Raw genomic sequence first — 13,208 nt, 5'->3', positions numbered from 1 at the left:
CCTATGGGCTAGCCAGTCTTGTTCCATCACTAAAAGGATTAATGCTGCATCTTCAACTATAATTAAATGTAAAAAAAATTCCTAGCTGTTCTAATGAAGCAGATTGCTTTGACATTTTTGCATATATGTGTGTACATATTTCTCTCAATTGTAGCAAGGAGGGCCTGTCACTTGCCTGCCAGATTTTGGTTTCTGCAGAAAATGGAATCATGATGAGCTATAATGCAAATACTACATCGCCAGTCCTCCCACTCATCTACCCACTCCTTTCACAAACACTTTAATGTACTTAACCAGGAGAAAGAAGCCCAAGAGCATTTCAGATAAAATGCAGGCTATGCTCCAAATGACCTTTCGTTCTCAGTACTCATTACAAATGTTGTCATAATCTTTGTGTGTCAGAGGTGCTCACATGATATGAAGGACTCAGGTATACCCTGAGAAATTTCTTACTTCCCTGGCTCATTCTCCTACTCTGTGCACTTTACATTCCAGCCAAACTATTTGATTCAATTGAACAAACATATATTAAGTGCCTACTATGTGTCAGGCTACTAAGTGCTGGAGATGGTTGTTGTTTGTCCTTCGTCCTCGAAGAGGACCATGACATCAGGAAGATGATGCCATGACTTGCAAGTGAATTGGATTTAAGGGAGGGAAGGCTGTGCAAAGTCACCAGCCTCACTCTCTCCTCTGGAGGTGTTTGGGTACAGGGGCAAGATATAGATCAGGACAACTGGAGATTGATTTTTTTGGCTGGAGGCTAAAAAAAAGGCAAAAGACAGTCCTTGCCCTCAAGGAGCTTACATTCAAATAGGGGAGACAACATGCAACAAATATATGCAAAGCAAGATATAGATGGAATAAATAGGAAATGATTCAAAGAGGGAAAGCACTGGAATTAAGACTGCTAGTTGTTCCTTAAATCATATATGCTTTTTCCTCTCTCTAAACACTTGTGCTGGCTACTCCTCTCTGGGGAATGTATTCCTTGAAGGCTCAATTCAGGTGCTACATCATCCCTTCTCTTTTTCCTCAAACTTTCCTAGAGCCTTTGGGTGGATCTCCTTTGTGCCTGTCTTATCTTACCTGTATTTTATTCATTTGGACTTATGTCATGACTCACCCTCCCCCCATGTAAATTTCTTGAAGGCAGGAGCCATGCCATTTTTTTTATATTTGTATCCCTAGGGCTTTGCATATGGTAGGCAATATTCAATGTTTATTGAATTGATTGAATTTCACAAATGGTGGTCAAACATGCACCCCACAAGTCAGCCATAGTTTTATTATGGGACTAAACCATGGTTTAGAATCCAATGCTATTTGACTGAAAAGCAAAGATGATGCATTTAGAATCATAAAATTTTATAGCTGAATAAGCTGAAGTCCAGAAAGGTGTGGCTAAGGTCACACAATAAATGAATTATAGGGCTAGAAGGCAAGCCTCCTAACTCTCAATGTGATGCTCTTTCTATTAATAACTTATGCTTACTAAGCACTTTAAGGTTCAAAAACAGCAATCTTCACAAAAACCCTGTGAATCAGTTAGTACAGATACTGTTATTCCCATTTTATAGGAAACTGAAGCTCAGTGGGGTTGTGATTTCCTCATGGTCACATAAGTAATACATATTATAGTTGGGATTTGATCCAAGAACTCTGGTTCCAAATCAGAATTCTTTCCTGTACAACAGAGGCCCTCTCTGTTCTTACCTTCCTCTTGTTAACGGAGCATTTCTAGTGTAGGCAGGATTCTAACATTTTCTCTTCCCTAGATGCCACTGGGGGAGTACTTGGCTCCATGAATGATTGGATACATCCCAAACAGCCCTATCTCCTACACTAGAGTTGAGGGAAGATACAGCCCTGTGGGGTTGGAATTACCCCAACATGATTGACACCAGAGGGATCTAGGGAGGGTCAGAGTGGAAGGGATAATTCAGTAAAGGGGAAAAACCATTGATTTTGCCAAGCCTCTAAACACATGAGAAGTAACCGACATGGGCAGGAAAGATATCACTCTGGTGCTGGAATGAAGAGGATATCAGACTGAATATAACTCTGACAAAACATGAGGTTGCTGATCACAGATCCAGTCAGAGGTATCAGGGACAAATTGTCTTTGTGACCACTGGGTTTGCTTCTGTCTAAGGCCAGAGATGGGCAGAACTGTAACACTAGGTAGAAACTCTGTGGGGCACCTCATTTGGCATCCAAAGCTGGGATACTAAGAGGCCCAGAAAAGGGGTGACTGTAGAATATCTTCGAATAGCTGTAGGATTAACCTCTGACTGGACCTCTGCCGTAGTAGACCTTCTGGAGAAGACATCACAATCCATCCACTGGTATCTATAGGAGGAATAATGCTGAAAGGTAGAAGGAAGCAGCCATGGCATACTGAGAACTAAATGTAAGGGTGTGCTGGAGTCAGCTCTAAACCAGCTTGTTAAATTTTCGGTGTGAGCATTTATACCTTAGAAGTCAGCAAACGCTACACATCAGGAACTCATTTTTTTGTTTTTTTTTTGTTAATTTTCTAGACTTCAAAAAGTGATGGAGAAAATGTTGATAATGCAAATTAAACCTCAAAGTATGTTGTTTGTACATCTAGTTGGTGAACATTTACCAATACACCTCTGACCAAAGGCCAAGCAACATATACAGGAGGAAGAGGAGGACCCAGTTCCTGTCAGGGAGCAGCAGGCACAGCAGTGCTGAGCTGATGGACAGAGGAAATATAAAGACCCGTATAGACAAGAATCAACAAGGGGATTCAGCTCAGGCTCCTAAAAGGTTCAGAAAAAGACTGGTCTTGAGAAGCCACATCAGAAGCACCAAATAGGCCTCTGGATAAGCATTCCCCACAGGCAGGCAGCATTAGTAATAAGATTTGCATCATTCATCAGTCAACAAATATTAGGTGCTTACTATGTGCCAGGCACTGTACCAAGCACTGGAGGGTACAAAAAAAGTCAAGAACAGTCCCTGTCCTTACAGTCAAATGGTGGAGCCAACATGCAACCTACTATGTACAAACAAGATATAATCAGGATAAACTGGAGATAATCTCAGAGGGAAGGCACTTATCTTAAGGGGAACCATGTTTGTTTTCATTGACTTATAAATAAACTCCTTTGTTTTTTCAGTATTGTGAGCCACATACAGAGAATTGGTGATAACACCAATTCAATTCAATAAACATTAATAAGTAATTCATAATAATTCATAAATAAACATCTGCTAGGTGCCAGGCACTATACTAACTGCTATCAGATAGTGAAGTTCCCCGGATTATCTAAGTTTTTCCAATGATAAAACTATGGCTGTTAAGTAGGCTACTTGTGGGGTTGTGTATGAACCATCATTTGTAAAATTCATTCAGATTTAGTAAAAACTTACTAAGTGCCTACTCTATACAAGGCCCTCCATATACAAGGAGGAAAAATGGCATACTTCCTGCCTTCAAAGAATTTACATTCTTCTTGGGGGATATGATATGGACCCAGGTAAGGTGATATACCAGTAAGGTAAGATGGGGGCAAAGGAGAAATCCAGACAAAATGCTCTAGAACAATTTGAGGGGAGAAAGACGACTTTCAGCTGGGAAGATCAGGGAAGGCCTCAGAGATGAGGGGATGAGCCTTCGAGGGACAAGAGGCCTGAGAGTTCAGAGACATGAAACAGCATGTCTGATTTGATGAACAGCTCATAGTCCAGTTTGGCCAGAATGTGAAGTACACAGAGGGGAGTAATGTGAATAACATTGCAGCAGTAGGTGGGAACCAGATGATGAAGGGTCTGAAGTGGCAGGCCCTTTCTTAGAGGCAGTAGAGTCACCGATGGTTTTTGAGCAGGGAAATGACCTGGTTAGATATTAAGAAGACAATTTTGGCAGCAGTGGGAGGGTAGGTTGGAGATGGGAGTCCCTGTGATATCCTTTCCCAGCTGCAATTTTGTATCTGTGTGTGTGTGTGTGTGTGTGTGTGTGTGTGTGTTTTACAAGTTAGATCCAAGTTTTCCTGGATAAAAAAAAACAGATGGAAATTTATAAAATTTATAAAAACAGTTAAACAGAGGGAATTACAGCTGAAGCTACCAGTTTAATAATAATAGCTCACATTTCCATAGCATTTTAAGGTTTACAAAACATTTAAAAATGCCTGCCTATTGAGTGCCTGTCTGAGTTGTCCAAAGTTCCCTTTGTAGAACACTTTTTTGGGAAAGTTTTTAGGTGTGTGTGTGTGTGTGTGTGTGTGGGTGTGTGTATACATCAAATCACTCATTAAAAAGATACGTATGTTATCAGAATTTATAATGTGCCATGTAATCATGCCCAGTGAAACTCACTAGCTGGAAAAGTGGGAGTACACTTCCACTTCAGTTGTCAGTTACAATGAAACAATCATTTTCTGTATTGATCGTTATATTTCTGTTTACTTATGAGCTACTCTGTGCTTATTAGGAAGTTTGTTATTCAGTCATTTTTAGTCATGTCTGATTCTTTGTGACCCCGTTTGGGGTTTTCTTGGCAAAGACATTGGAATGGTTTGCCATTTCCTTCTCTAGCTCATTTTGCAGATGAGAAAACTGAGGCAAACAGGGTTAAGTAACTTGGCCAGGATCACACAGCTGGTAAGTATCTCCTGACTCCAGGCCTGGTACTCTGTCCACTTTACCACCTAGCTGCCCCATTATTAAGTATATTCAAGACCAGAAGAATGTAGGTAGATTTTTTCTTTTTTTCTTTCTCTTTATTTATTTTATATTTATATAAAAATAAATTATATAAATTGTATATTATTGTATATCATATACAGTTATATGAATCACAAAAATTTATTTTATTTATTTTTTATTTTCATTGGTGAATGGAGGAGAAAGACACTATTAGGGTAGGGAAGCTTAAGGAGGTGGTGAGGCAAGGAGATAGAAGGTGGAAAAGGATATCTCATTGCCAGGGCATGCCATCTGGGGCTATGAGCAAGGGCTGAGCAGGGCTGGATGAACAGAATAGTTATGAGTCATGAGGGAGGAGCCCAAACTGGAGTATGCCAGCGAGGTTTAGAGTCCAAGAAAGCAGGTCAGAGCTGGAATTTAGAGGTGGAGAGGCCCCATATGATTCAACTACAAAGTATTCAGGCATAGATTAGTAGGATTTCAATTCAAACAATATATGAAGAAATACACGGGCAATGGGATCTGAATTAGGAGACTTGGAAACAGCATCTCAAAATCTCGTCTGGGTAGATGGGTTCATAGAACAGAACTACTTAGGTATTGCTATTGATCCTGGGACTAAAGCTATCATTCTTCTACCCTATTTTTTGTTTGAAATATTTTTGAAATAAATTTTATTGATTTCTTTTTTTATTACCTACATTTCTCAGTATATCCTTCCCTTTTCCCCACCTAAGAGCTGTACCTTGTAACAAAGAAGAAAAAAAATCAGCAAAACTAACCAACACTTTGAAAAAGCCTGACATTATATTCAGTATTCCACATCCCTAGCCTCTTTACCTCTTCAAAGAAGATGAGGAAACTCCTTTTCATTTTTGCCCTAGTTTTAAGCAGTCTTCTTGGTACTAGGGAGCTCCTGGCATGAGATAAGCGTAGATCATTGGACCAAAGGGGTAGGGCCTCTGGTGAATACTTGAAATTCTAATATTTAAGGAGTATGATACAAAATAGGAACTGGGAGAGAGGCAAGGAAATAATGTGTTGGCCATTGAGAAGATGCACCTTGTAAAAAGGATGTGGAGGGAATTCTACACTTCTTGTGAAGTCTTTCAGTACTTTAGAGAATTGTCTCCAAATTCATCACCTTGCTATGAACCTCCCCCAAACTTATCTAGCCCATGGACAATAGACAGTCTCTCCCTGGACGTATATTCAAAGACCTCAGCTTGGCTAAGCCTTCAACGGCATCTTCAATAAATGTTCAGAGAACTAGTGTTCCCTTGGCCTTGTCTTCAGGAACCCAGGGTCACACATCAGAGGGAGGACCTTAGGATAGGGAAGTCTTTCATATGAAACAAGAAAGAGCAGGTGGCCATGTATGGATACAACCCAGGAAAAAATGAGGAAGAAAGAAAACGTTCAGTGGCATGTGTCATTATTTCTTGAGGATCTTACATGTTTATTGTTGTGTAGGAAACAGGAATATTTGTTATGATATTTGTTATATTCATAATTCACCAGGTACAGAAGTATTATCCAAAGGTTTGGGAACAGAGATAACAGCATTTTTGCAGATGCTATTAGCTTTGGGTTTACTCACAACGCAGCACATTAGGTAGGCCGTTTTGCCATTTCTACTGTTGCCATGACAAAACTATAATGGTATCAACATATCAACCTACTTGTGAACCAAACTTGCTGTGGAATTGGATTTTTTTTCTTTTTAAAAAATCCATGGTTTACTCTTTTTCAAGAGCTGAAAAATGTTATGCACACAACAACAGGACTGCTGGAAACACAATCCATCAAAATGTATAAAAATTCTTTGCTAGATTTTTTTTTAACAGACCATTACATTAGTATGGAAGACCCAATATTTTTTCAGAGTGACACATGACCCCAACTGTCCTTTTTTCTTCTCAGGGGTTTGGTCAAGAAACCAGAGTCCTGCTGAGGAGTGAGCTTGTTTGAAGCATAGTGATTTACAGGACTAACCTCATGTTGATTCTTAATTACAGTGCTTCCTTCATGACTAAAACTGTGCCTTGTGGAAATGAGCTTCATAAGTTCCTCATCTGGGATACAGCTGGTCAGGAGCGTGTAAGTACTAGTTCCTATAAGTTTCTTAGTCATTGTTTGTTTTTCAAAGACATTTTTAGAGAATAATGTCATTTAATGTCTCATCATCAGTGGGGGGGGATACTAAGAATAAAAAACACCATATGCTATGTGTATCTCTCTACGTATTTACTATTGAGACATAATTATATTTGCTAGAGATACAGAAGAATAACCTGGATAAATGAAACACAGATGGGCATAATTCTTATTTTAGATAAGGTGAAAATTTTAGCTTTTCCTCCCAAAAGTGGATCTTATATTGCAGAAATAGATAGTGTGTGGTGTCATAAAGCAAGTCCTGGATTTGAAGTCAGAGGTCTAGTCTGTCTGTTGTATAAAAACGCTACATTGGCCAAATCTATTAACCTCTCTGAGTTTTAGTTTCATCTATAAAATGGGGAAAAATAATCATATACTTTTTTTCACAAGCGTATTTGAAGGATCAAATGATATATGACACATGAAACTCTTTGTAATTATGAAATGCATTATAAGTGAGTGAGGCAGTCAATAACCATTTATTTGGTGCCTACTCCATGCCAGGCACTAGGAAATAAAAAGAGGCAAAAGACAATCCCCGTTCTCAAGGAACTTACAATGTAATAAAGGTAAAGGGTTTTTTTTTAATACTCAAGGATCTGTGAGTTTGACCTGCTGGTCACTAGTCCACTGATATAGATCCCTGGCCCTTTACAACTGAGTAGGTGCTCCTTAAGAGTTGCTATGGCCAGTCATCTCTCTGATGCTAACATGATGATCAGTCTTTCCAGATTTAGATGGGTCCTTGACAGTGGAGGTGCGCTCCTTCACCAGATCCATATTCAAATACCTCCTAGGTTGTTAGAACCTGTTAGAGCTTATTCTCTACTGACATAATCTTTGAGAAACCAGTGTCACCTTCATGCCCAGACACTCCATTAGTGGGAGTGGTTTTCATCATAATAGGAAAATTGACCTCCTTTTCTTTGTCTTGTCCATGTCATGTTGGAAGTACTAAAATTACCAATGATAAACAGATCAGCAATAAAAAGTACAAGAAAGGAGAAGAATGGCAGATTCATAAATTGGACCACCAGTAACTGAATAATTAGGTTGATTTGTGTAATTTTAATTTTGGGTGAGATCTATTTGAGACTAAATTTCCTTAGTTTTATATGTCAGTATATTTAAAAAAAGATATTGTTCTTTAATTAAAAAATTATTAGATCTGCTTTCCATCCTACAAATGCTAGTCATATCAGTGTGGAAAAAGACGAGCAATCAATAAATCCCAGTATAATCCAACAAATCCTTGTTCTTATCTTCATTAGCTATGTGACCCTGGTTAAGTTACTTAATCTTCCTCGTCTGTGAAATGGGGATAATGCTTTCACTACATACTTCAAAGGGTTGTTGTGAGGAAGGTGTGTCTTAAACCTTAAAAGTGCTTTATTAATGTGAATTATTTCTGTCTGCTAAATTTTTATTGTTATACATAATTAATGTCAATTTCCTGAAACTCTGGGCATACACATAATCACTTTCTGGGACTACTTTATTTTTTCCTTTTCTTCTCGTTATGCCTTTTTTTTTTTTTTGAAACAAGATCTCCCTATCTCATCCAGACTGGAAGGGTAGCTCTACTCACAGTCCTCAGCCCAATACTGATCATCATAGAAGCTGTAATCTGACCTGTTTCCAACCTAGTCCAGTTTACTTCTCCTTAGGTGGCTCACCATATTGTGATTGACATATTCCAGACACCCAATTGACTTTAGCCCTACTATAGCTCAAAACTACCTAATTCAATCAGTCTACCAGTTTCAGCTTCCTTGAGGAGCAAGAATTTTAAGTGTGCTTCATCACATCTGGCCAAATTTGTTATTTTAAAAAAAATACAGGAGCACCTAGGTGGCACAGTGGATAGAGCACCAGCCTTGGAGTCAGGAGGACTTGAGTTCAAATTCGGTCTCAGACACACAACACATAACTCTTACTAGCTGGGTGACCCTGGGCAAGTCACTTAACCCTGAATGCCTCACCAAAAAAAAAAAAAAAGAATAGAAAAAATACATACTTATTATGAACTTTAACCAATAGGCAATGCCAATTTAACTCAACTAATGTCATACATTTTAAAAAGGAAACTGATTTTATTTTTTAAATTAACAAGCATTTTTCCTCTTCTAATTCCATATGCCATTGAACAACAACTACAATAATAATAGTAAAGAAAAACTTCATAACAAATATGAGTAGGTCAGAAAAACAAAAGACATGTCCAAAATGTGTCTCATTCCAGATTTTAAGTCCATCACCTCTCACAGTAGGTGGGGATAGTATGTCTTAGTATTAGTCCTTTGGAATCATGATTTGTCGTTCTAGTGATCAGAGTTCTGAAGTCTTTCAAAGTTGTTTTTCTTTAAAATGTTGTTGTCATAGTATTATTAGATTATTATAGATTATTCTCTTAGTTCTCACTTCACTTTGCATCAGTTAATATCTTCCTAGTTTATTCTGAAACTGTTCATTTCGTCATTTCTTGTACTTCAGTAATATTCCATTACATTCATGTTATTTAGCCATTATCCAATAAGTGGGCAACCCTTCCATTTTCTAGTTTTTTCTTTTGCTGCTATGAAAAGAGCTGCTATAAATATTTTTGTACATATAGATCCTCTTCTATTTTCTTTGACTTTTTTTGGTGTATAGGTCTAGTAGTGGTATAGCTGGGTCAATGGGTATAGACAGGTTAGTGACTTTTGGGACATAATTCCAAACAATTACACACATATACATAGCACTTTCCAGTTTACAAAATACTTTTCTCATAATAACCCCATGGGATACTTAGGGTAAGTATTATCATCATCCTTATTTTACCAGATGAGAAAACCAAGGCTCAGAGAGGCTGTTACTATTGTTTTTGACCAAGGTCATAGAGCTAATACATTTCAAAGCTAAGATTTGAACCCAGATCTTCTGATTCCAAATATAGGACAAATATTTCAGAGTACAGGTATTTGCCTTGCAAGCGGAAAAGAATGTTGATTTAATTTTCCAACAAAGTGAAATCTCTGTTTGAACTTGACTGCTGGGTATTTCATGTCTGCCTGTTTGTTTCATGACAGCTTTTGGAAGAGTTGGTTTATTTTGATGAAATTTGTCACCAAGCTGACAGAAATTGGTACCATGTTATAGATTTGCAGTTGAATTCGTCATCTTGAAGCAAAATAGTGGCTAATCAAAGTATCCAAATGAACCATATTTGCAATGATTTTTATTGGATTTCAATGAAAATAGATATGGAGAGGCCACAGAGACATATGATTACACTGAGCAAAGCTTTGGTTTTTTTTCCTTAAACTCAGTCAGTTGCAAAGGTGTGACTATAAAATAAACATGGGTATATATTGTTTGCTTAAGGAAATCAGTCTTATGCTTTATAATCATACTATGTATTTCTTTTTGTGGGAGCATATTCTGGTATCATAATCAATTGTGGAATATTAAATTTTTAGAATTAGATGCTATGTGAGAAGTATTTAGTCAGCCCTTATGATTCCTCTGATGTATGTAATTCCTCCACAGCAATGATTTAATTATCATTAAGCTTGGCAGAGGGTTTGCCTTGTTTTAGTTTGAAGTCTCTCCAGCAATGAAAATTCCTCAATCTTTTTGGCAGCTTGTTGACTGCCTTAATTGTGCTTGTAATGAAGTGGCCTACTGCTTAATCTAAAAATAAATTTCCTGCTACGGCTCATACCCATCACTGCTTGTTCATCCTCATTAATTAATAAAAGATCCCAGTTCTTTTTTAGCATCCCTTTATGTCGGTAAATATTTGTCATTCCTTCTCACTGCTCTAGATTGTACTTAGCCACCATGATTTGTGCTAACTTCTTTAGAGCCATTTAAAAAATAGTGTGGGTCTAGACTTCCATCTTCTTCTTCTGTAAATAAAGAATGACAGTTCTTGACCTAGTTTATTGCACATAGAAGGTCATTAATAACACTGAGTGAGTCATCTGATCATAGCATTAGAATTGGAAGGAACTTTAGAAATCACCTAGTCCAACACCCTCATTTTACAGATTAGAAAACTGAGTTTCAGAGAGGTGAATTGAATTGCTCAAGGTCACGCAGAAGAGCAGGGATTCAAATCCAGGCTTTCTGCCTTTAACTCCAGTTCTCTTCTACATAGCAAGTGGATCATTGTAATTAACATACTATTATTCTTAGTGTTGTTATTATCCAGTAAGTACTAGAATAATTGTTACATTTGATGCACATTTCCATACTTTGTAGAAGAGCCTTAGCTCCACCTTGTAAATATAAAGCTTGGTCATGGGTTTTATTCATCGTCATCCTCAGAAAAATATGTGTGTATTATATATATTTATATTTTTGTTGTTATTGTTGAGTTGTATCAGTCATGTCTGACTCTGTGTGTCCCCATTTGGGGTTTGCTTGGCAAAAATACTGGAGTGGTTTGCCATTTCCTTCTCCAGCTCATTTTATAGATGAGGAAACTGAGGCAAACAGGGTGAAGTGACTTGGCCCTGGGTCACACAGCTAGTAAGTGTCTGAGGCCAAATTTGAACTCACCAAGATTTTTACTGACTCTAGACCTTACCTTTTATCCACTGTGCCACCTAGCTCCACCCCCAGCTTATATATGCTTATGTTATGTATATGTTTATATACATACACACACACACATACATACGTATATATGAAGATAACAAAAACCAAGAAACAAAATGAATAAATGGAACAGCAAAAATGTATATATTTATTTATTCAGTAAAAATCATATCTTGTTCAAATTTGAAAAATTCTCTTAGAGATCATGTTTTCCAGCCCTTTCATTTTGCAGATGAAAAACATGAGACCCAGAGCCACAATATCACACAGTCCAAGGTCACACAGCCCAGTTAGTGATAGAGCTAGAATTTGAACCCAGATCCCCTGCCTCCAAAGTCAGTATGTCCTTTATGCTTCTCACTCCTACTTGAACTGTATAAACTCTGGCTTTTTCACTGGAAATGATAAAAACAGACTGAACTATGTCAGTAATGTTTAAAACAGCTGGATCCATGCTAAGCATTACTAGCATGACTCCAGCTCTACTTTCCAACCTCGATTTAAAATGAACAGATATATTTTCCACACAGGGCAGTTGATGACAGCCTTTTAATATCCATAATAAAAGACTTTTGGCCATTCTAAAATTCCCTGAAGCTGTCTGCTTCTCATTTCATCATGCATGCTGTTGTACCATTTAAATGTCTCTTGAATTAAAACAGGTCAGTGCCTGCTATCAGAAGCATCCCATTATGCTTTTCCAGGATGTCTGTAGCCCCACACTTAGACTGTCCAACAGGAAATATGATGTCAATCTAATGATAAAAATGACAACTAATTGGAAAACCAGGAATGAAATAATTTCTGTATAGTCTCTTAGTATCATCCTTTCCTTTTAGTGAGGCACTATTTGACGATGAAAGCAGCATTTTAAAAGGACAATCTGATGATATTTAACAGAATGGAATTGTCTGAGTAGAAATTCAAGAATCATCTTTGTTTAAAAAAAGGTTTCATATATATGTATATATACTTGTAATTTTAAATTCTAACTATGCATTGGGAGAATTCTATTTTCATTTTTTTTTCTGTTTTGGTTGTTATTGGAGAATTTTCAAAATTGTATTAATCAGAGTAAATTGTTATGTATTTTTAAAGCACAAGTTCATTTCTATAAGTAATAAAAAAAGATACGACTTTTTCCTGATTACTTTAGGGATTACCTACTTCTTTTCACCCTTCATTGTTGCCAACTGCAGATCCAGACAGTCATCAGATGTCGATCTAAGTGACAGGAGGTAGAGTTTTCTGTGCAAAGACTACCTTTAGAATTCCCCTTTTCTCCTTGTTAGTAAAAACAACAACAACAACAACACTGACTTAAATTAGGTCTGGTGCAAGGAAGGCCTTTTTTTTTTCTGGTTCCCCTGTATTAAGATTCATTTCAAACATCTGTGGAGAATATGGCATGACAGGGGTTGCTGTTTTCTTTTTTATATTTAAATGTTTAATTTAGTCATTGTATCATTTTTTCCTTGCTTGTGTTTCTTCTTCCCCTTAAATACTCATGCTTTGGATTTGAGAGAGATTAATCTTGAGGGATTTTTGGCTTCCTTCTCTTTTTGTATACATGGTCTTAGCTTAGCATAGGCTTCAGTTATTATTGATTCTCTGTTGTTTCTCATACCTTAGAGGGCCAGCTTTTTTCCAACCTATATCTTGGTTTCTACATCTCTCCAAATGCTTTATCTTCCTTCATTCTTACTGTAACCCATACATTTATTGAAACTCATGAAATTTTACCCAATGCAAATTTCCCAGGTGCCTAGGGTCAGTTAGAG

At 37.4% G+C, this 13,208-nt stretch overlaps 1 protein-coding gene across 2 annotated transcripts in view; it reads left to right on the top strand.

Annotated features, from left to right (window-relative positions):
* LOC114054053 (ras-related protein Rab-31) overlaps positions 1 to 13,208 on the top strand; it is a 182,741-nt gene that overhangs the window by 87,324 nt on the left and 82,209 nt on the right. For both annotated transcript variants that reach the window (XM_027877118.1, XM_027877119.1), the window contains one exon: positions 6,699 to 6,780. In XM_027877118.1, the coding sequence (XP_027732919.1) occupies positions 6,699 to 6,780 (82 nt within the window). The remainder of the gene's footprint in view (positions 1 to 6,698; positions 6,781 to 13,208) is intronic.

This window comes from Vombatus ursinus, unplaced genomic scaffold (genome assembly GCF_900497805.2).
Source record: "Vombatus ursinus unplaced genomic scaffold, bare-nosed wombat genome assembly UNPS02014812.1, whole genome shotgun sequence".
In the NCBI taxonomy this organism is placed as follows: domain Eukaryota; kingdom Metazoa; phylum Chordata; class Mammalia; order Diprotodontia; family Vombatidae; genus Vombatus; species Vombatus ursinus.
The sequence above is the reverse complement of the archived record's forward strand: the minus strand, read 5'-3'. Positions and strand labels throughout refer to the sequence as shown.